This window comes from Aulonocara stuartgranti, assembly GCF_965226115.1.
Source record: "Aulonocara stuartgranti genome assembly, chromosome: 17".
In the NCBI taxonomy this organism is placed as follows: Eukaryota; Metazoa; Chordata; class Actinopteri; order Cichliformes; family Cichlidae; genus Aulonocara; species Aulonocara stuartgranti.
The window spans coordinates 27279173-27302336 of record NC_138953.1 but is presented as its reverse complement, the minus strand read 5'-3'; the positions used below and the strand labels follow the sequence as shown (position 1 = coordinate 27302336).

The 23164-nt window shown below is 41.2% G+C and overlaps 1 protein-coding gene across 1 annotated transcript in view; it reads right to left on the bottom strand.

Annotated features, from left to right (window-relative positions):
• Window positions 1-23164, bottom strand: part of anks1b (ankyrin repeat and sterile alpha motif domain containing 1B) — a 272044-nt gene that overhangs the window by 176780 nt on the left and 72100 nt on the right. Inside the window, 2 exon segments of the mRNA XM_082510330.1 lie at window positions 15996-16152; window positions 19350-19430. Of these exon segments, the coding sequence (XP_082366456.1) occupies window positions 15996-16152; window positions 19350-19430 (238 nt within the window).

Here is a 23164-nt window from a genome sequence, read left to right as displayed (position 1 = left end):
ATAAATAAAGTGACATTACTATACTGTAAAACATTAGTATCATCAGTATGTCCTGTTGCCTGTTTACACGTTATTCAGATACCTGATTAAGTCTGGCTATTGTGTTATTTTTAGCTCAGGCTTGGGTATCAACGATTTGTGTTTTTGAAACTAAACCATAAAATATGGGTGCCATAAAACCAAAAAATAGAAAAAAAAAATAGAAAAGCAACTAAACATATGTAAAGTTCATCACTACAGGTGAGTCCTCACATGCAAACAGGCGTATATTCAAAATTTCAAGAGCTTCTATCTAGGAACTATGAAAGAAATCATATTGATTTATGATCCATTTGGAAAGGTGGAAGAAAATGAGGCCAGCTGTAAGTCCTCCAGACACATAGGGATGCAGGTTCATTTACACTAGACAATGTCCTTTTCAACACTTCAACCATGGGATCACGGGAGTTTCTCATGTGTTCTGTTCTGGGAGAATGCGGCCGTTTCCTTGCTGGCTAGGGGCCCCTGTCAGACCCTGAACCGTTGGTAGTTGGGAGCCCCTTAGGGATCCCTGGGTAAAAATAGGACTCATTTACTTAACAATGACTAATCTGGCTCCCGTATATTTCAGATATATGAATTGTGCATGCAAAGTGATCTGCATTTAGGTTTCTGTTTATAATATCAGACATAGAGTGTAGCTCCAACATGCTTTACTGCAGTAAGCACAATTAATAAAAAGCAAGTGAACTTTACTTCTTAAATAACTGCAAACACATTTACCTCAAAGCCCTTAAAAATAATGACTCGAACTTCCGTTTTAACGGAAAATCAAATCAATGAGACAGAAATGTCACTGGCTGCTGATTGGACAGAGAAAGGCAAACAAAACGTGAGAGAATGTTGTAACATGAAAAAGCAATCAAGCGTGATTATCAAGATGTTCTTTAAAAAACAGCTTTTTATCACCAGTTGAAAACAACACACTCCAAACATGAAATAATAATAACTGTTGTGTGAATCATTTTTGTAATTGATATTTCCCTGTCTTCTTACGTTGTTTCATTAAATGTTTTCATCATCCAATTCACCTCTAATATTTCCATGATGAAAGTCCAAAACACAACGGCCACACTCCACTGCTCAGATCTCATCTCCTGGCTTTTTCTAACTCACTTGCTCCCCAGAGCCAGAGTCACCCCCGCTCTCGCCTCCCTCTCATGGCTTTCTATACTTTCATTTATGCCTCTGAGAAGTGTATGAGAGCGAGATGAAGAGATACTGTATCTGCGAATAACAGAGGGTAAGAAAACCCTGTGAAGACACACACGCACACGCTGTAGCAGCAAAAGAACACCACTGTGTGATTTAGAGCTTTCCCTTCTCCTTAGCCAATCAGATCCATGCATTTTCCCCTGTGGACTTCACACCCCTCCATTCATGGCCGAGTGGAACCTTCCAGAGCAGGTCTGATTGCAGATCCACTGTACTGTAAGAACAATAATCACACACTCAGGCGCTCTGTAATTCGCATTCATTACAATATACTGGTATAATTGGTGCCAGAGTTGTATTTAATAAACTCCATTTGCTTGGTTATTGTGTGAATATTCAACTTGGAGTGACTCAGTCTCCCTGATGGATAATTTGAGTTTCAGCTTATCTAATCAACTGCATATCCTGACTTCATAAACTTCTACCAAGTCCCAAATAACCAAAAACGCAGCACAATCATTTGGTCCTGATATTATTAAGTGTCCAATTACAAAGCAACGTCTGGAGACAGAGCCATTCTTTCATTAAAGATCAAAAAAAAAAATGACTTTGTAAACGGTAAAGGTGAGAGAGTGGTGGCACTCTCCTTCATAGCATACTTTATTATTGGAACATCTCAGTGTCCAATACTGGAATATCAACTTCCGCAAATGGCGAGTGCAGAAAGAACCACCATGTGTTAGAATTTAAAAGGTGGATTGTGTAAACTTTATACTCACCAGCCACTTTGTTAGTGCTCATTGACACAAATATCTAATTAGCCAATCACACAGGAGTGAATGTATTTAGCCATGACAGCCTTCTCTAGAGTTTATATAGGCTGGTCTGAAAAACAGAAAGTATACTGGGCCCGCTTACTTAAATATTGCTGTTGACCACGTCCAACCATATTGTACCCATCTACCCAAAAAAAGCACTTTGCTGAATCTATGCCATTAAGAATTAAGGCCATTCTGAAGATAAATGGGGTTCCAATCCAGTACTATCCAAGTGGACCTAATAAAGTGTCTGGTTAGTATACATACACACCAAACAGGGTAGCAAGTTATGGTTTTAGCAACAGTGATAAGGATGATATCTTCATATTCAACACAAAACAAGCATCAGAAAGTCATGAAGAAGCAGCATCACACACTGATGACATGGATGTGATAACCACTGGGATAAAGATTGCAGACGTTGCTGCTGCCGCCTGTGGCCTATTCCGTCTCTGCAGCCTTAAATGGACAATGAAGCTTTGTCATTCCAAACCGCCGTGCCTCACGCACGCTGCTTAAGATAGGAAAAATGCAATTTCCTGACAGAAAGAAGAGTGACTAAAACACGAGCAGAGACTCAGAGTGACAAGACAAGAGCAATAGAGCCCGAGATGTGGCGAGAGAGCAGCAGGCGGAGAAAAAAAGATCCTGCCTCTGTGTTCTCGAAGTGGCCATATATTCCTATTACGCTGCTCTGACAGCTTTCCGATACCATCTAGCACTCAAGTGCATTGTTGCTGATTGGGCTCTGAGCAACAGCCGTCTACTAATGCCGCATCAACAGGCATGGCAGAACATTATTGACATGCCCATACAAATGATTGTGTCACAGCCTTTCTTTCAGCAGCATATGCAGCTGATATTAATGCTCACACAGTAATGAAGCCCTGGCTTGATAAAGCTCACTCTACCATGACAGCTATATGGTTTTATTACTCTTTAAAGAAGGATTTATTCTCATATATATTGATTATATGTGGCGCATCTTCTGCATTCTTTAAGTGAAGGACACAAAGAATCAACTTTTGCTCACAGAATGATACCTACACACATACACGCACACACTTCCCATGGTGCACTCTATCAGTGCTCTCGCAGTTCATCTCCCTGGGACCAAACAGCTACATCCATGCAAATAAGCAAGCCTTATCAGCGAGGCCAGGTCTGAAATGAAACCACAGCGGAGGAAGAGCAGAGGTATTTGTTTGAACATGCACTGTGTTAATGCTGATGGACTGATATGCAGGATGAGCTCCGTCTATGTTACAGCATCGCATAATCCAAGCAGCTCAGCTCGCCGCCCAGGGAGAGCGGGGTAAATGAGGAATGAAAAAAGACGAGGCATACAAGGTGAATGTCTCTGCTACTCCCTCTTATGTTCTGTTATTAGAACTTGTGCGTTGCCTGTTCAGGGAGAGTGTTGTCTTTTGATGTCACCTAAACGCAGGTCTCGGGTGTGTGTTTTGAAAAATAAAGAAAAACAGCTTTTAGATTATATTTACGAGCTGTTCAAACCAATAACTTTTAAGATATGAGATATTTAAGGTTAAGATATGATTTTTTCAGGCTGATGGTCATTCAATGTCTTCCAACCAAATGCTTCCAGCCTGACCATCACGAACGATACATTTCTTGATAGGAAAACGTTAAAATCTCAGATCTCTGCAGTTATTAGTTGCTCATAAAAAAATATTTTTGTGTTGAAGTCAGGGCCATTTTCAAGGCTTTACTCTGCAGTGTTTTCTGTGGAGCCAGTTTCAAACAGCTAGATAAAAAGAGAACTACTTAAGCTACAGTGGGGCAAAAAAGTATTTAGTCAGCCACCGATTGTGCAAGTTCCCCCACTTAAAATGATGACAGAGGTCAGTAATTTGCACCAGAGGTACACTTCAACTGTGAGAGACAGAATGTGAAAAAAAATCCATGAATTCACATGATAGGATTTGTAAAGAATTTATTCGTAAATTAGGGTGGAAAATAAGTATTTGGTCACCTCAAACAAGGAAAATCTCTGGCTCTCACAGACCTGTAACGTCTTCCGTAAGAAGCTTTTCTGTCCCCCACTCGTTACCTGTATGAATGGCACCTGTTTGAACTCATCATCTGTATAAAAGACACCTGTCCACAGCCTCAAACAGTCAGACTCCAAACTCCGCCATGGCCAAGACCAAAGAGCTTTCGAAGGACACCAGGAAAAGTATTGTAGACCTGCACCAGACTGGGAAGAGTGAATCTACAATAGGCAAGCAGCTTGGTGTGAAAAAATCAACTGTGGGAGCAATCATCAGAAAATGGAAGACATACAAGACCACTGATAATCTCCTTCGATCTGGGGCTCCACGCAAGATCTCATCCCGTGGGGTCAAAATGATCATGAGAACGGTGAGCAAAGATCCCAGAACCACACGGGGGGACCTGGTGAATGACCTGCAGAGAGCTGGGACCAAAGTAACAAAGGTCACCATCAGTAACACACTACAACGGCAGGGAATCAAATCCCGCAGTGCCAGACGTGTTCCGCTGCTGAAGCCAGTGCATGTCCAGGCCCGTCTGAAGTTTGCCAGAGAGCACATGGATGATACAGCAGAGGATTGGGAGAATGTCATGTGGTCAGATGAAACCAAAGTAGAACTTTTTGGTATAAACTCAACTCGTCGTGTTTGGAGGAAGAAGAATACTGAGTTGCATCCCAAGAACACCATACCTACTGTGAAGCATGGGGGTGGAAACATCATGCTATGGGGCTGTTTTTCTGCCAAGGGGACAGGACGACTGATCCGTGTTAAGGACAGAATGAATGGGGCCATGTATCGTGAGATTTTGAGCCAAAACCTCCTTCCATCAGTGAGAACTTTGAAGATGAAACGAGGCTGGGTCTTCCAACATGACAATGATCCAAAGCACACCGCCCGGGCAACAAAGGAGTGGCTCCGTAAGAAGCATTTGAAAGTCCTGGAGTGGCCTAGCCAGTCTCCAGACCTCAACCCCATAGAAAATCTGTGGTGGGAGTTGAAAGTCCGTGTTGCTCGGCGACAGCCCCAAAACATCACTGCTCTCGAGAAGATCTGCATGGAGGAATGGGCCAAAATACCAGCTACTGTGTGTGCAAACCTGGTAGAGACCTATAGTAAACGTTTGACCTCTGTTATTGCCAACAAAGGTTATGTTACAAAGTATTGAGTTGTATTTTTGTTATTGACCAAATACTTATTTTCCACCCTAATTTACGAATAAATTCTTTACAAATCCTACCATGTGGATTCATGGATTTTTTTTTCACATTCTGTCTCTCACAGTTGAAGTGTACCTCTGGTGCAAATTACTGACCTCTGTCATCATTTTAGGTGGGGGAACTTGCACAATCGGTGGCTGACTAAATACTTTTTTGCCCCACTGTATGTCATTCAAATGTTTCAGGCCAAATATTTGCTACAATGACTTCAGGAATATGGCGTTTCAAAAGTGTAGCTGAAGTTCAGCATAAAATTCTGAGAGTTTGAATTTGCTTGAAAGTGTGATAGTATGGCCAGAGAACATTTTTCAGAGGTAGGTTAAAATTTCCAACACTGGTTCCATTACATGATGTTGGCATTTACCATGAAACTACTCAAATCATTTGAATGGTAAAAACGATAATAAAGCTTTAAAATGGGGGAAAAGTATTTTCATGCAAGTTCGTTCCAAAAAAAAATTACATTGTCTAAGAACTTCAATTTGACTTTTCTAGAAAGATTTGGTGTCTAGCAGCAACATATTCGAAATGTGGTGGTGTAGGGAAACAAAGAAAGAGAAAGACGTGCAATTTTTAAGTTAAAGTGAAATACATCTTCAATCTTTGCAGTTCTCGGTGCATTACTAAAATCTCTGTGTGAGCTCTTTTCAGTTCTGGGTGATTGGTTTTGGTCAGTGATGACAATTTGTGTACTGAACACCAATTCAAAACCAATGGTCCCCCCCCCCCCCCCCCGAAAAAGCTACACTCAGCGCCATGACTGAGTGAGGTCGGGGTATTAGGATGCTGGATGCTGGCAGGCATGTCTAAGCTATTGGAGCAGCCTTGCTAGTTAATGAGAGCACCGTCTCTGATCTGATTGTTCTTGGTGAAAATCTGACCGTACAGAGGTACAGTGATGAGGTGTCAAAACCTATACCCGGCTGTTTCAACAGGACAATTGCACAGGCCTTTCCAGATCATAAGCATATCCACTTCCTTGGCCAGCATTTAGTCCACATATGTCTCCTTTTGAACAATCCTATGAACATTGAAATCAAATGAGTCAAATTGCTGAGAGAATCTGTTTACAGAGCAAATTAATAACTGGGTCACAAAATAAAATAACAATATATTGCTATAGTGATATATTACACCCCTACTCAACAGCTGTAACAATTCGTTTTAGAGAAAAATGTGGATAAAATCTGTTATCCAGACAGAAGAACATATTGTAGGAGCTGAGAGGTAGACTGAAGGACAATAAGAGAGAGATAATAGGTGGTTTCTGTTTCTTTAACTCCTTTTTGTGCACTAAATAGGTCAAACTGGGTACAGAAACTAATTTCTAAAAAATGAGCCATAATAACTGTGAACATAATAACTTAATAACACATGTGAGGACAAGTGGAGTGGTTGCAAAAGATAGCAGAGAAGATGAGACCAGATCAGAAACAACAAAGATGAGAAGCGAGACAGAATAGACTGCAGTATACACATTTCGTAGCCGACTGACTGATCACAGACACTTTGGCAAGAAACACACTCGTTCGCACAACCCTTTGGGGTTTTCCACAGGATTCACAGCAACATCAGCTGCAGACACTGATTTAATTCCAAAATAAAAGCACTCAACTGAACACATTTTGAGGTAAATGGTGCCAGGAGTGTTTCTTGCAACACACTGTTTTATAACCATTATTAATTACTCTCTTAATATTACTTGGGGAAAAACTGACTTGTGGTTTTCCATTAAAATACTGAAAAATGCACATCACGATTACTGAGAGCCCACGCTGCAATAAAGAAGAAAAAGCCCAAAGATATTGAATCTGCAATGAAAGGCAACTCATGATGTGAGCTGCAGCAACTCCTCACATCTGAGAAGCTGAGAGCATCTTGACTGATTGAGTAAAAGACAAACTTTCCCACAGTCAAAGTTGCAATTAAAATACACTTCATTTAATATATTTGAAACTCAAACCCCCAAAAAAAACATGATGTATGGCTTTATCAAAGTGGACTTCTCAACACCAGGGGCAGTATGCTTGATCTTTAATGCTTACACATGGGCGTCCTTGAGCTAGACACCGAACGCCCTTCTGCTCCAGGGTGGCCGGTCTGCGGTTGCCATTGTAAACTCTGACCTCCCTGAAGCATTCCCCAGCTAAACGTCTTAATTGACGACCTCAAAGAAATCCTAGAAATCTGTTTTGCAATGTTTTTTTTATAACACCTCAATTAACACCCTCGCACACAATCTGCTCTGGGCTTGCTTTAATCGCTCAGGGCTAAAGCTTGTTTTGATTCATGGAGAAATGAATCTGTTTACTTTTGCTGAACTTTAATTAGGAATCCCACTGCGGGCAGGGAGTCAGGCTTTTAAAAACATATGATATACAGTAACATATCGTTTTTTAAGAGATTACTCATGAGAAAGCGACCTGTGGCTCAGTGTGTGTCTTGGCAGCAGTGGGCATCTCAGTGGCCGAGGACTTTCCCAGGGCGGTTTGTCGCAGCAATAGTAGCATGTGTTCTCAAGTTGATCACCAAGACACATATGGTTTCATTTTCTTGTGTGGAAGCAGCATGTGTGCATGACCGGACATCGAGTTACCAAGACCGAATAGACACAAACACAGAAGCACTCTCATGGAAACACACAGCAGGAAAATGGCCTCGTGACCTGTAACATTTGCCTCAGTTCACACAGTCTTTAAGCCTTCAGAAGTTCTTGCTGGTGAGAGGCCTGCCTCTCTTGTGATCTTGCTCAGTGTCTCCTCTGGGAGGACAAAGAGAGCAGGAAAAGAAGAACGATGAGGGGGGGGGGAAATGGAGAGGAGACGGGATAGAATAACCCTACATCCTCCTGTTGTTGCAGAAGAACACATTCCTACAGCGACACATAGTTGACATACTCAGTCACCCACACGCATACAGTACACAGTGTACGCACAGGATAACCCTAAACTGATGAGTCCAAAGGTCCCACACAGAGAAAGTAGCCAAGACGGTTCTGTGCTGGTTCCCACGCACACAAACCACATCTGTCCTCCATCAGTGGGCAAATCTGCAGGACACAACTACTGTAAGGATACACACCTAGCAAAATTTACATGCTAGCTTTTATCTGTGCAGGTACGTTGGAGTAAAAATGTCAGAATTGGTCAGTAACTGTTCAAATTTCCTTCACGTTTCATCAACAATACAGCAATACTACAACAGTTTGAAAATAAAATGTTGTTAAACCCAGTCGCATCGTATTTTTATATTTACAACCTTCAAAACAGACTGAAGCCAAAACCTCAGGCATCTTTTTTCTGCTCTTGGTTCTGTATGATGTAAGAGAGGGAATATCGCTATGGTCATCCTGGGTGCACAGCTCCAGCTGTGAGCACAGACACAGGCGTAGGCAGTCAATCAGAAGAAAGGTGGCTTATAGGCAAAGGAAAGGAGCTACTGTAAAAATGCTTGTTTCAGGCTGGGGCTGCTGGGCTGTCAAGGTCCAATATGTGATAGAATTATAGAACTTTCTACAAAAATATGCAACATTACTGTTTTTAAAAATGTGGTGGTATCTGTTTTCTTACCAGTTCATGCAGAGTGCACCAATTCATAGGCCATGAGTCTATACTGGCTTTGTTCACTGCCATCATTCTTTACAGCATTTTTCAAATGGCTGTAGCTGAAGCTTGCAGCCTTTAGATCTGGTTTTTAAATGCAGTTTAGTGTTAATCACAACCCTGTTAAATAAATGAAAAGTGAAAATGAAATGAAAGCTGTACCACATGTAAAACCCACTGAAATGACCTTTCAATTTCAGAGCTTTACAGCAGATTATCTTTTATAGATATGCAATTATGAAAATCTCTTTTAGGCCTATAAAACTTAAATACAGTCATTATATATTTAAAATTGTTAAAATAATTATCAGCAGTTAATTTAAAGCTTGTAATTTACGTACAGATCAGTGTTTTTGCATGATTCCTTGGATCATTTTTTTTACCTGCAATAATGTTATTTCCACAACACATACCTGCTTTTGCTCCATGTGTGGTCCCAACACACTAGTTATGATAACTAGATTCATCACACACAGGATGATCATGCTTTACACTGCATGTGGCTGATTTTCCATCCACAGTGTGAAGACTATGAGAATTAACTGCCTCACATGTAAAGGTGCAGCATGGATACGTTTTTTAAAGACATCCATATACAGTAAGATACCCCTACTACTGGTTTGATGCTTCACTCTTAGGTCATCAAGAAATCCCCACTCTTCCCACTTCTCATCTTCCCGATGTGCATTTAAAGAATCGGAAGAGCTTCCTTGATGGAGGAGGGGAAACATTTTCTGTGTCCATGAGGATGGAAAGCCCCAACCCCCCCCCCCCCCACTACAGTACAAACTCCTCATGTCTTTATATTTTGCTAAGACAATGGGAAGCAGGTGCAGGAATGTATTGAAATGTGTGCAAAAATACATGGAAATACAGGCAAAAACACAGCTTTAACAATTCTAACAAGCTTAAAAGTAAATATGTGCTTTGAACACCTTTGTTCTTCAACACAGCCTGAAGTCTTTCAGACAAAAGCTTCCTTGTAATTTCTTTAAGCAATCTTTGGGAATACTTCTTGGAAAACATGAAAGCTCTCCTCTGGTTATTCGCAGCCTTTGGTTCCATTTTCTGACTAGCTGATCCCATCCTGCTTCTAAAATGTCGAGATCAGTACCCTGGGGAGGCCAGTCCATTGTGCGTTTCTATCCAGGTATGTTTTTACTGCAGTGTTTGTGTGTTTGGGATCATTGTCATGCTGAAAAATGAAGCTGTTGCCAATTAGATGCTTTCCAGATGGTATTTCATGGTAGATCAAAATCTGATGGTACTTTTCTGTGTTCATAATTCCATCACTTTTGACAGGTTTGCCAACACTACTGGCTCAATTTTTTTCATTTATAGCTCTTTGGAAATTGTCTTGTTTTGATGGTGCATAAGTAAGATTTTATGCCTGTCAAACTGTGTTATCTTTAGCTTTCTTTTGTAGATTTGACTGAACAAAGCAGGAATAAATTGTAAATTATAAATACATTTTGCAACAGGCTGCTAGTAGCAAAGTACAATTTGAAATTGGTCTAAGTTATTAGGTTGCCTGTTATACTTGAATGATTCATAGGTCGGTGTTAAGTGGAGTTCACAAACAAAAAAAAAAACAAAAAAAAAAAAACTACCTCTAATAATCGTCAGGTTTGCAAGTCTCTTCCAAGATTGACAATGAATGAAAATGTCAAAAGAAAAACTTTGAAGGACCTTCAGAAAGAACTATTGCCTGAGATCACTTTTAAAAGATTACAAGAAAGTCTGCTTGGAAGAAGAATACAAACAAATAGCGGCTAGCTCAAGACGTTTGCACAGTACTGTACCTCATGGAGCACCTTTTCACCAGCCTGGCTGTATACGAGATTTCCACTGACAATATTCTCCCTCTCGCCTTTCAGGCAACTAGTTTCTCCTTGGACTTTTCGGGTAATTGCATCTATTCTTTGATTTAGCGATGTGTATTTTGGCATTGTTGACCCCGTTAAAATGTCCCGAACAAGCCAGGTGTAACACCTGGTCCTTACTCTTCCCTTTTCTATCATAAAAACAAACAAAATTAAATGAAATTAAACTCCTGACTTGTCTTCTATTCATTCACCCAGCCGTTGATCTGAGTCAGTGTCAGTGGAGGAAAGAGATCACAAACAGCCACGTGTTAGTCGTCAAAACATGCATTTGGCCTTGCAATCCGAGTGCAAGCTTTGAGCAAACAAACAATCTCTCACCATCAATCACTGTCTCACTGTCTTTCACACATACACGCATAAACACGCACGAACACGGCATGTATAATCATCTCCTCCAGTCAGGCGGCTTCCACCTCTCTCGTGCGCACACGCTCCCGCAATAAACAAAAGCAGCTGCGAATGGGAACTACTGGGACCAATTAGACAATAAACAGTGGGCTGGAACTGGTTTACCGCCAACTAATAACACCCACTAACCTTGAATAATCTTCTGCTGGCTGCAGAGTGGAACTGGCCCACAAACTTCCCCTAGCTCGATTTTTGTCAACCTCCCATCTCTTTCTTTACACTCTCAGGACCTTTCGCACTCATTGCAGTTCTCTCCTGCTACCTTTTCCACACTCCTGTCACCATTTCTCACGTCGTGCACAAAAGCAAGCACAAATGTTGAGTTTCCCTTTCTCCTGTAAGAAAAAAAGATCATATTAAGGCAAATACTGTGCCACCAGAGCGAGCCTATAAAACTAAGCACGCGCACACATAAATACTCAACCTCTGACACGAGTAATGCTGTGTGTGTGGGCAGAGTAATATTGTTGAGAATGGGGTAATGTGCAGCCAATGGCTTGCTGCTGTACGTCTTGATGATGGGTGTGAGTGCGCGTGAGACTCACTACATCACCCAGACTAATGTATGCAAGCTCTGCTCTGTACTGCAGACACGACAGACAGCGGGGAAATATGGAGCTTAGGCATCGTAAACACACCAACACTAAATAAATCTTACCCACTGATTTATGCTTGCAACCTGAAAACAGCTGTACCCTGGCGCTGATATAACAACAAGAATACTGTACAAACATGCAGCATGCATATAAAATATAAATAGATATAAAATACACAAATAAAAATGCCCAAGTACCACATTTTCAGTTTTCAGTGTTTGCAAACCTGAGTGCTTAGGAGAAAACTAACACCTTTAAGGACACTAAAGAGCAGGCTAACATAACAGTGTTCATAAAAGTGGGAGCGTAGTGTGTTTATCTTTTTTAATGTAACAGCTTATTACACACAGAGGAGGATGGAAGCTGATGACAAGCATCAAAGTGAGATATAGCATATGAAGAGTGTTACAGAGAAAGATGATCAGTGTAATTAGATGATTAATTGGAGATTATGTATTGGAATTTCAGGAGTGGGACCACGCCTCCAAATACGCTCCTTCCGGCTGTCATCTATATAGGTTCCCTCAGTTCTACAAACTGGTCATTCTCGTTTACATGCCCCACCCTCCCTCCTTGTTCTCCATTCTTTAACTTCTTCACTTCTATTTAGTGCATGGGGATCTGCCAGGCCCGGGAGCCATCGCCAGTCCCCTTCGAGGCCTTCCCCAAACCGCAGCTCAATTCATGTCAAAGCATTCACTTTTACAGTTTTAAAGATAAACTGGAAATATTCTGTACAATTATAAAACACATTCGCATTTTCTGTCCCTAAATATTTATCAATATACACCAAGAAACGTTTGTTCATTTTCTTTCTGTTATCAAATTCAGGCTCACAGGATCCCAGCTACCATGGGGTGAAAGGCCTACTGGCCACCAGTCTATCACAGGGCTAACACGGAGGGACACACATCCACTCACAGACACATCCACAACTATTGCTGATTTTTAATTGCCAGTTAACCCAACAACATCTGGCCTGCGGAGAACCCGGGATTCCCGGAGAGAACCTCCACAGACACAGCAAGAACATGTGAACTCCACACAGAGAGAGACCGCTGGATTCAAACCCAGAACCTTCTCGCTGCCTAGTATACTGAACGAATATTTGTTACAGTCTTACTTCAAAAATGTATATTTCACAATATTCAATAGTAAAATACTCATGACTATTCATGTGATTTTAAATTGTTTAACAAATCTCAGAATTTCATTAGGAAAAAAAAGCAATCACACCGACACAGCACATTTACAGTGCAGCGCAGCAGATTTAAACTGAACTACAAACTCAACTTGTGTGCTCATTTTCTTACATAAAGTCACAAATGATGACAGGAGTGTGGAAAAGGTAGCAGGAGATAACGGTAATGAGCAACTTTATTTATAGACACAAGCAAGTCTCAGTTTAGTTACGGACAAGCAAAAATGTCAAGACACACCTTTATTCACACCTGTGCAAAATATCGCCCACATTATCTGACATGCTTCTTCTAATTGCATTGTCAGAGAAAGGCACATTAGCGGAAACTGGACCTGCCATGATAGCCACAACTTTTCTTTGTTTTTTTGCAAGAGTATCCCCACTCACTCGCTTATAGTTTCACAACACAGCAGACAGATTTTCCACCTGCAGTTCAGATCCAGTGCTCCTTTGAAGGACACGCGCTTTTTATCAGGAGGGATGTTTGCTTACCGAGTGCATCCTTAGCTATTTTGGCACCGTGCTAGTATTGCAAAAAAGGGAAGAAAGTCTCACTATTCAAACACTATTTGGCTCCAAGTAATAATTTAATCCTTAAAACATTTGTACAAAAGCAACATTGGTTTATGAAGGATTTTCTTTTAGGGCAAACGAGTACAAAAACCACTTATACAGAATTCATTTTTCATTTTCTGTGCAGCTGTGTTAGAAAACATAATGCACGGTCATCCCAAAAATCGCATGCCTCACAGCATATCATTTGGGAATCCCTCTTCCGGAGAACACATCTGTATATACAGTGTCAACTGATTTCTTATGTCTGGGTTTTAGGGCCAGAAAAAAGGGGGGGAATTATTTGCACAGGTTATCGGCTCAGTATCAAGAACAACTCTTCCAAACGTGCCACAAATTACATTATTTACATTAAAGTCATTTTCAATTAAACTCAATAGCCTACACATCACTGCGTGCTCAGAACTATTTTGCTTGAGAGTTCAATAATATTTTGTCGTGAACTGATTCTTCAGCTGCAGTGGAGCCAGTGGAGCTTGCAGCATATAAAATTCACAGTCTTTGGGTTTTTATTTGCACTATGCGCCAAATACGGATACAATAAACATAATCTCTCTTCTGTTAACTTTGTCTTGCTGGACTGGATTACTTCTCATAGAAACCCACTCTGGCCTCCCACATATAAAAAGCAAAGAAAGAGAAGCCGCTGCTGCTTTGGGGGTTTGCTGACGAAATTCCAGGAAATTTAAGAAAGCATTAAATAAATGTGCTTGAAAACATGAACGCATAGATAAGTGGGATGTTTTTCACTGTGTGTGTACTTAATAAGAGGTACAAGAGCACAGTCAAACAATGCCAAGAAGTCAGCACCTGTCCACAGTACTCTCTCCATCAGCAGCTTCCACTCAGTGTGTGTCCACGCTGCCCACACAGCAACTCATTGACAAGGTAAAAGAGAAAATTGTCCGTGTTCACTTGCTGACGAACCTCTTCATTTACGGGGAAAGGACATCATTTATCACAGCACACAATTAGGTTCTAACAACTCTCACGGGGAAACAATCTGGCTAATGGTGACAGAGGAAATTGTGCTTATTAGGCAGAGTAAATAACGCTCTGATAGCCAGCGAGGTCCATTACTATGCCATCGGCAAGTGCAGGATTTGATTTGATTTTTTTAAAGAAATATCTAGGGTATTTACATTTTTGCCAACACTTCTGATTAAACAGCTTCCTGTGTTTTGTTTCCTTATCTTCAGATGCAGCGCATCAGCGAGCTGTGACATCACCAATATGCTGCCAGCGAAGATGGACAGAATAGGAGTGATGCAGGAGAAGAAGGTCATTTTTGCTGATAAGGAATGACAGCAGAGGCAGGCTGAATGCTCCCGGAGCTGAAACGCTCACCGGGCTGTCAGAGAGAGATGTCTGGAAAATGTAAAGGATCGGCTCTGTTGGACAGAAGCCGTAATGAGACGACCAGCGGTAGCACTGGTTTACATGCCCCGAGAAATCGGGCTAAAGGACTTTATTTTAGTGGAAGAGGACGTCCTTGTTCAGGAAGAGCAACGTAATAGTTCTGCAGCGATTTCAAAAACACTTGCGTGTATTTTGCTTCAGAAAACACGGAGAGGTGGTGCATGGGGAAAGGAAAAAATCCATTCGATTTTAGTGCAAATCTAGATCACTTTCTTAGAAAGTGGAACAGAGGTTGTTGGCCTTGACACAAGAGTCCCTTCTCCATATCTGAGTACAGATTGTCAGTCTGGGGAACTAGTCCAACTTAGTCTAGACTGACTTGGCCTCTGATGAAAAAGCCAAATAATCCAAGGCTTCCAGTGTAGCTGGTGGATATGCCGGCCAAGTTCTTTTGTTCTGAATTCTCTATGGGTCACCACAGCAGATTATCTGCCTCCATTTCACCTTAAACCTCCTCTGTCACATCAACCCTCTGCATCTTCTCCTTCATGACATCCACAGAAGCCCACAAAGAAGCCTCAGCAAGGGGGCTTCTTTGTGGGCTTCCTCCTATCCTCCTCTAGGCTCCTTCATATTCACCATCCATTTCCCAGAATATCCAGTATCCATCCTCTGCACATGTCCAAACCATCTCAGCTTGCCTCTCTTTACAAATAAAAACCCATTTTAAAAAGTAAGGAATGGACTGCTAAAAGATTCTGCAATACAAAAAATGGCAAAGTAGCTATTCTGACCTTTAGTAGCACAATCAATAGATTTTATGTTTGCTCTGTTGAGTCCAGTCAATTAACATTCATTACAAGAACATGAAACAGCATCGCAGAACCACATGTACTTTTATTTTGAAGACAAAGAACCACAAGCTAAAGCCTGCTGCCTGATTAAAGGACACCTGAGAAATCACTTTTTTATTTAGCATGACCTTTAGGGCTGCAGTTGATTGAGCCTGTAGCCTTTTGTTGGACCGAGGAGAGACATAGCGGAGCTCAAACAAAAGCTAGACTTTAAGGTGACACTGAAGGTGAAGTTTCTTAAGAGGATGATGAAGGGATTATTGCGTGTTTACCTGTTGGTTGACACGGCAGTGGGATGGGCCGTGGTGGATGAGGATACGGACGATGTCTACATCTCCCCTCCAGGCAGCCAGGTGTAGCGGGAAGCAACCTTTGCTGTCAGACACATTTGTGGATGCCTCAAACTGGAGCAGTTTCAGCACCACCTCTCTGAGAGAGAAGCAGGTACACGGATATCAATACATTAACAGAGGAACAAGTGGAAGAACAGACAGTTAAGGCAGCCAGGTGCTACAAAATCCACATGATGGTAAGCAGTCAACTTTATTTGACAGCAACGATTCTTTTTTAGCACTTTTCACTTTGGAACACAATTTGCAAAGAATCTCTTCATCATATTGGCCAACGAATCATTTTTAGTGGTGGAAGAAGTACTCGAATCCTTTAGCAGTGCACAGACAGCACCTAGCAAAACATGCTACTTTCCGAGAGTGAAGTTTTTACTGACTATATATAAAAACAAAAAGTACTTGTATAAATCACTAAGACCTTGGTAACAACTGGCTAAATAAATGATTTTATTATAATAATCTTCAGGCTGTGTAGATGGAAACATAAATGCTGCATGTTCACCTTCAAATGCTCAGCTATACTAAAACGTTCAAGCTCTACAGATAAATGCCTTTCTTTCATTTAAGAATAATTTCTCTTTTTTTGCCATTTTCATCATTTTCATCTAAAAAAGTCATCCTTTCTCTTCTTTAAGTAATATTTTACCTAAGTTGACTCGAGGGAACAAACTCAAGGACAGCAGTATACGAGGTGCTTCTTTCTTTTCTTTTTTTAAAAAAATGCAAATTCTCCACTTCAAAACTGAATGTGCAAGAAATGAAATAAAGCTATGCCTACAAATCGTGGGTCACTTTGACACTACAATTAAAAAGATGCTCAATAAACACAGCTGTATCGTAATGAGCTTTTCTCATATTGTAGCTACACAATCTTAATTTCGCTGTTCCACCATCGTGGTATTTATTGTGTTTCTTTCTGCAGTAGATCATCTTTTATGCAGGTTTTTATCCACCTTATGTGATAATAAACTTGCACTTCCTACTATGAATGTATGAATGTGTGCGTGAATGGGTGGATGACTGGATATGTAAAGCGCTTTGGGGTCCTTAGGGACTAGTAAAGCGCTATATAAATACAGGCCATTTACCATTTACCATTTACTAAACCCTAGTTAAACAAAGCCTTGGTTCTGAGGGATTTACAGGAAGCTCGCTGCAGGAGGCACTGGAAAAAGTACAGCTACAGAGAGCAGCATTGCTGCTTTGCTGCTCTTGATAAATAAAGCAGTACACAAATTCATAAAGCAGCAAATCACAGAGTTGGATTGGGCTAAAAAAAATCCATTTAGCTGCTGCTGAGTAGTAATGTCAGTGATAGTGTTTTATATTAGGGGGACTCCAGCTGAAGAGGCAAGGCGAAGTGCTTGATTTGCATTGAAAATGTCAGGAGGGAGCAACAGAGGAGACAGAAGGGCAAAACCTCTCCCAGGAGAGCACAATGAAGCAGCTCTGTGCTGCTTAATGAACTACTTACTTACTTATTTCTGTAGTTTATTATATCTTCTTATAATTTCATTTCAGTTTAAGGAACAGTTAAAACAAGGATGGCGTAAGGATGAAAAATATGTATTTATCACCAAAGCGCCTTTGATGTCATAACGTTGTGATCTTTAAAAATTCAATTCAAACCCAGCCTGAAGAACAGCTCTCTGAAAACAGCTCTGCCTGTTGCCAAGTCCTCTTCCTTCTCTCTTTTCACTCTCCCACCTAAATGCTAAATCACTCCTCTGAAGCTTTTTGTTGGCAGCCTAATTTTCACTGTGAGGGTGCATTTTTCTTTCCCTCACTTCCCTCCTCCTTTCCCCGTTGATCTGAAGGAGGAAATCCACATAATTGCCCCCAAAACACGGTGCTAATCCTTCAGTTCCGCCAAACCGGGATAGCAGTCAGGCTCGCAGCTAATCCAAAGTGTGTAACGGATTTCTCAGCAGGACCAGGTGAAGAAAGGGAGCTGCACTGTAGTTCTGTGCAGCTGTAGACACTCAAATCATTCACATATTGTACAGTTTGGATGGAAATAATGTAGGAATTTTGTATTTCTGACTGTAGGCAACTATTTTACTGCCCAAAAATGCAAGATTGCTTTCGGTAATGGCTTTCATTTTCATTGTTATGCACTAACTTCTAACTTTGATTTAAAGCCTCTATAATTAAAGTTATTTAGCATCAAATCTCTATGTGACATCCCATGAACAAAGCAGTCAATAATATCTTCAAACGCCTTTTACAGCCAGAAATGTTGCGTGACAGCATTCAGTGCTGGTTTCAAAATACATTTAGTCTAGTCCAAACAGTCCTTAAGTCATGATGCAAACTAGCCAGGGCAGGAGGAGCAAGTAGTGGTACCTTGCAAGCAGTGGTACCAGTGGCATTGTTGCAATAAATTTCCCTCATAGGTATTCTGTAGGTGTAGCTGTAAGTGGTATTATCGCAAGCTGGAACCACAGCAGCTCAGTCATGACGTGGCATTAATATCAGCACATGAAATGTGTGCTGGGAGCTTCAAGGCATGGGTTTACAGTACCTTTGTCCATACAGTGTATTGTACAGTGTTTGTACCAACTTTTAACTCAGCCGATCAACATTTTCATTATGTGCTTTGATATTGACTGTATGAGTGCAGAAATCAGACATCTGGTTCAGGAGCAGCAGGACGGGAACACAACTAGTTTAGCTGCTTCAGTTTTCACTGAAGTTGTTTACTGGAACAGGCCCCTGGATGTGTAACTACCTTATCAAGTTAATAGGATGTGTTTGCAGTTAAGACTCCTCCCTGCAGGTTTATCCAGAGAAAGGCCCGTTCAAAATCAGTTTACACTGACAGCATGACATAAGCACAGTACCATGGCCTCTCATCATGTCACAGCAGAAATGTGAAAACAATTAAATAAAATTTATGACATTCTGACTTCTTTTAGATTCTTTTCCTTTGGTTATGGTAATTTATTTATATATTTATTTATTTGCACAGAATTACACTTTTTTTTTTTAAAGAATAGAAAAATCACAGAGTGCAATCTGTAGAAGAAACTGTCAGACTTTTTTAAAGAAACCAATCTAAAGATATCTCTGTGTCCCCCATTTATTTGCATGCAAACACATAAAAATCCAGATAATTAGAGATTTGCTGATAATGGAAAACAATATTTAGCTTCAGCTCTACAGCGTACAAAGAACAGAACAATTTGTTTCCAGTGCACTGAGTAGCACTTGCATTTACAACTAATTTCTATCCAGCAGAAATAGAGTGACAGAAACACTCATTAGCAGGCTTACCTGTGTCCATTGAGTGATGCATGGTGTAAGGGTGTGTATCCTGAGCTGTCTGTGCAGTTCACGTTCAGGCCCTTCCACATGCTGTGGAACAGAGAAATGCCTCAATTAATCAACGCGCGCACACACACACGCACGTTTATGACTGCTTTTAGTTGTACAGATTTACCACCTTTATTTCATCAGCTGGTGTAAGTGTGCTACCAGCTGCGACAGTCTCTTTTAGTTTAGAAGCAGGAAATGACAAGCCAGTCCCGACCAATTAGGATTCACATTCCTCAAATGTGTTAAGCATGGAAAGCAAGGACAGGTGGAAAGTGGCTTGTGGTGTTTTCTTCAGAACACAGATTGCTCATTTTAAAATGTTTAGTGACACTTTTTCCCCCAAGTAAATTACGTATGAAGTCTTACAGGTGTTGTTTTACAGAGCAGTTTCTTTGTGTAACAGTGTGTTTATTAGTTTGTTTTCATATTGCGCTTTTCTTCACACAAAACAATCTAGCTTTATTATGTAAGGGTCCCAGGGTGAGGCTTGTAATTTCTCATTCGGAGGCAACAGTCAGGAGATCTTAAGTTCTGCTTCATCACACTGGCAAATAATGGGAGCGAATGAGGTCAATTCTTGTACTCGAGAAACGGCTGAGCATGCAAATAAAATTACACAAAGACAGAAAGTTACGAGGAAATCCAGCTCCACAGAGGCTGAACACGCACCGAAACACACCCGTATACAGATGACACACAAACACTAAAATCTACTTACAGCTCAGGGTTTTCCCGGGGCTATAATTATATGACCTCTCTTTTTCAAATGAACTTGTACAAGTGAGAGAAGTACTAATTAGCTCAATTCTAGCCTGAGCAAATCTTAGCTGAAAAGCTGCATCAAGAAACTTCTAAAAGTGACTGTTGAGCCTTTTTTATTATATATATATATATATATACACACACACACACACACACACACACACACACACACACACACACACAGCTCTAAATCTTACTGGTTTTATGTATCTAATTGCCAAAAACATGTATCTAGTCACACCACCCTATAATCTCTATAACCCCGTGTCTCCCTCTTATTGATTTTGGCATATGTGCATCCTGAAATGAAGGATAAAAAAAAAATCAATGCTTCCTTTGAAGATTTGCTGTACAAAATAAAAGCTGCACTTTAACTCTTAATTCCTTTTATTTCATTGATCATATCTGCAGGGAACCGAAGGAATCCTTCCTGTAGTGAAATCTAATTGAAAATAAATATTATTTCTTTCTATTTAAATTTCCATTTAAATTTCACTTCTACTTTCACTCTCACAGACAGATTGTGTATCTCATGAGGAATTGTCTCCTTGGAGACACTGGAGTAAAGCAGCAACAGCAGAACATTCACTGGGTTTTGACAGGCATCAACACAATGATCAAGGTCAGGGGAATTATGCAACAGCTGTACACACAGAGACACAACTAAACGTGAATTAAAAGTGCTATTAAGGGCTGGCTGCACACGCACACATACGCACACTAACAGAACAAAGTGCACGACTAGGCAGTCTTATTTCCTCTGAATTCAGATTATCATTCATTTCAGCACTATTTGCTCTTAATACGGTACACACACACACACACACACACACACACACACACACAAAGACAAGTAGTAAATCGTGAGGCAGAAGATTAGAGAGAAAAAAAGAGATACAGCAAGGCTTGTTTCTAATGGTTCAGCTGATCAGTGCACACTGTGACTGTTTGAGGCCATATCGATCATGCTGCTCTGCTGACCCCTTCTAGCACTGACCTATCCAGCCAGCAGGATGGGTTGTTAAAAAGAGCCGACTGACAGCGAATGAGGAGAGAGGAGGAAAACCTAAATTCAATGCACGTAGAGATAAAGACACAGTGTCCAGTTTCGAATCCGTTCTGAAATAAATGTAGATAGATCTGACTCACAAAAAACAAAAAAAATCTGCAAAAAAGTATCAGATAAATTTGTGCTGCGTTTAAAACCTAATAAATACACTCGATATATTTCTAAGAGGGAGAGACAAGAGAAAATTTTGATTCAAGCTTTCATCATTTAATTCTCTGGAGTAGTCGTCACAGTATTTGGGTGATTTTTTTAAGCAAGACAACAGCTGGGAAAATGTAAGGTGACAGATTGTAGCTCAACAAAAGGCCAAGCAGCTTTGTCAAGGTAGTGGTTTTGTTGTGTAGCAGCTTCTATACCTACAGTTTCTACATTCACATAAGTACACGTGTTCAACTGCTTGTTAGCACAAATATCTAACCAGCCAATCACGTTGCAGTAGCATTTAGACACACAGACATGGGCAAGACAACCTGCTGAAGTTTAACTGAGCATCAGAATGAGGAAGAAAGGTGATTTAAATGTCTTTGAATGTGACTAGTTGTTGGTCCTGGAAAGATTGGTTTGAGACGACAGTTTCCACAGGATCACCGAAACTGGACAATAGACAATTGGAAAAGTTTTTCCTGATCTGATTTCTGCTGCGACATGCCAATAATGGGGTCAGAATTTGGCATAAAGAGCATAAAAGCATGGATTATTGGCATAGTTTGAGCCTCTTAGTATTGCTGCTGACATTCATTTATGTGCACATCTTCTTATGGATGCTTCCGGAAGAATAACACACCATGTCAAAAAACTCAATTCATCTCAAACTTCCTGAACTTTGTAATCAGCTCACCGTACTCAAATGGACTCCACGGTCACCAGATCTCAATCTACATATATAGAGCTCTTTTAGGATGTGGTGAAATTGGAGATTTATATCATGGATGTGCAGTTAACAAACATGCAGCATCAATCCTTACGTTGGGTGAGTGCTGAGTGTTTGTACTGTATATGTGTGCATGAGGGTGGGAATGCATGTTTGTGTCTGTGTGTGCCTGTTTGTCTGTGTCTATATGTCAGGTTGGGTCTTAGACTCCACCTTTCTGGGAACTCCCAGGCCCTCCAAAGTGTGGAGGCCTATCTCCCCTCACCACACTCCCTGCCGGTGACTGATGCCCTCAGGGGTCGGTGCATTGGTGGTTCTTGGTGTCCAGAGCTGGGCGCTCAGGTATGTACCAGCTCACTCCCGGTGGCTACCTGGCGGGGCCTGGCGCCTGTTGCTCGGTCAGGCCTCTTCCGGGGCGCGGGGGGCCCTCGGGCCTCCGGCCTCTGGGCCTGCGCTCGGTTCACTCTGGCACAGCTGGTTGCCGGCGGAGCCGGCGGGCACGCCGGTGCAGGCCCCTCTAGCTTCTGCCCGGTGGCTACTGGGTGACCTCTCGTCTGGGGATCCTCAGCCCTTCCCATGAGGGTGGTCCTCCTTGGGCTCTCGCACTCTGGGGCCTCTGGATGTCTGGGGCCTGGATCTCCTTCATGCCTGCTTCATGCCCTGGGGGACAGGACTATGGCTCTCTACATCCTCTTGCAGACCATTACATGGGGAATACAAGCGCGCTGATCCACACAGGTGTGCACACAGGTGTTCACTGTTCGTAGACTTAAATCACACCTTTCTTGGCTGCTACTTCAAAGCACATTGTGCGCTGTCTGTCCTGCGTGCTGCACAACAACATTCAATATTTACTATTTACTGCTGTTTACACTTAGCTAGATTAATGCGATGGTGTTGTGTTTAGTATATTGCTTTGTTTTTTTTTGCTTGTTTTCTATTCTTTTTCTCTCAACAGGTGATCCAGGAGATTTTTTTTTCCCTTTCTCACTGTCCCTCTCCCCTTCTGTTTTTCTTTTCCTTCCTCTTTCTTTCTCCCTTTCCTATCCCTCACTCATGTCTGTCCTGTCT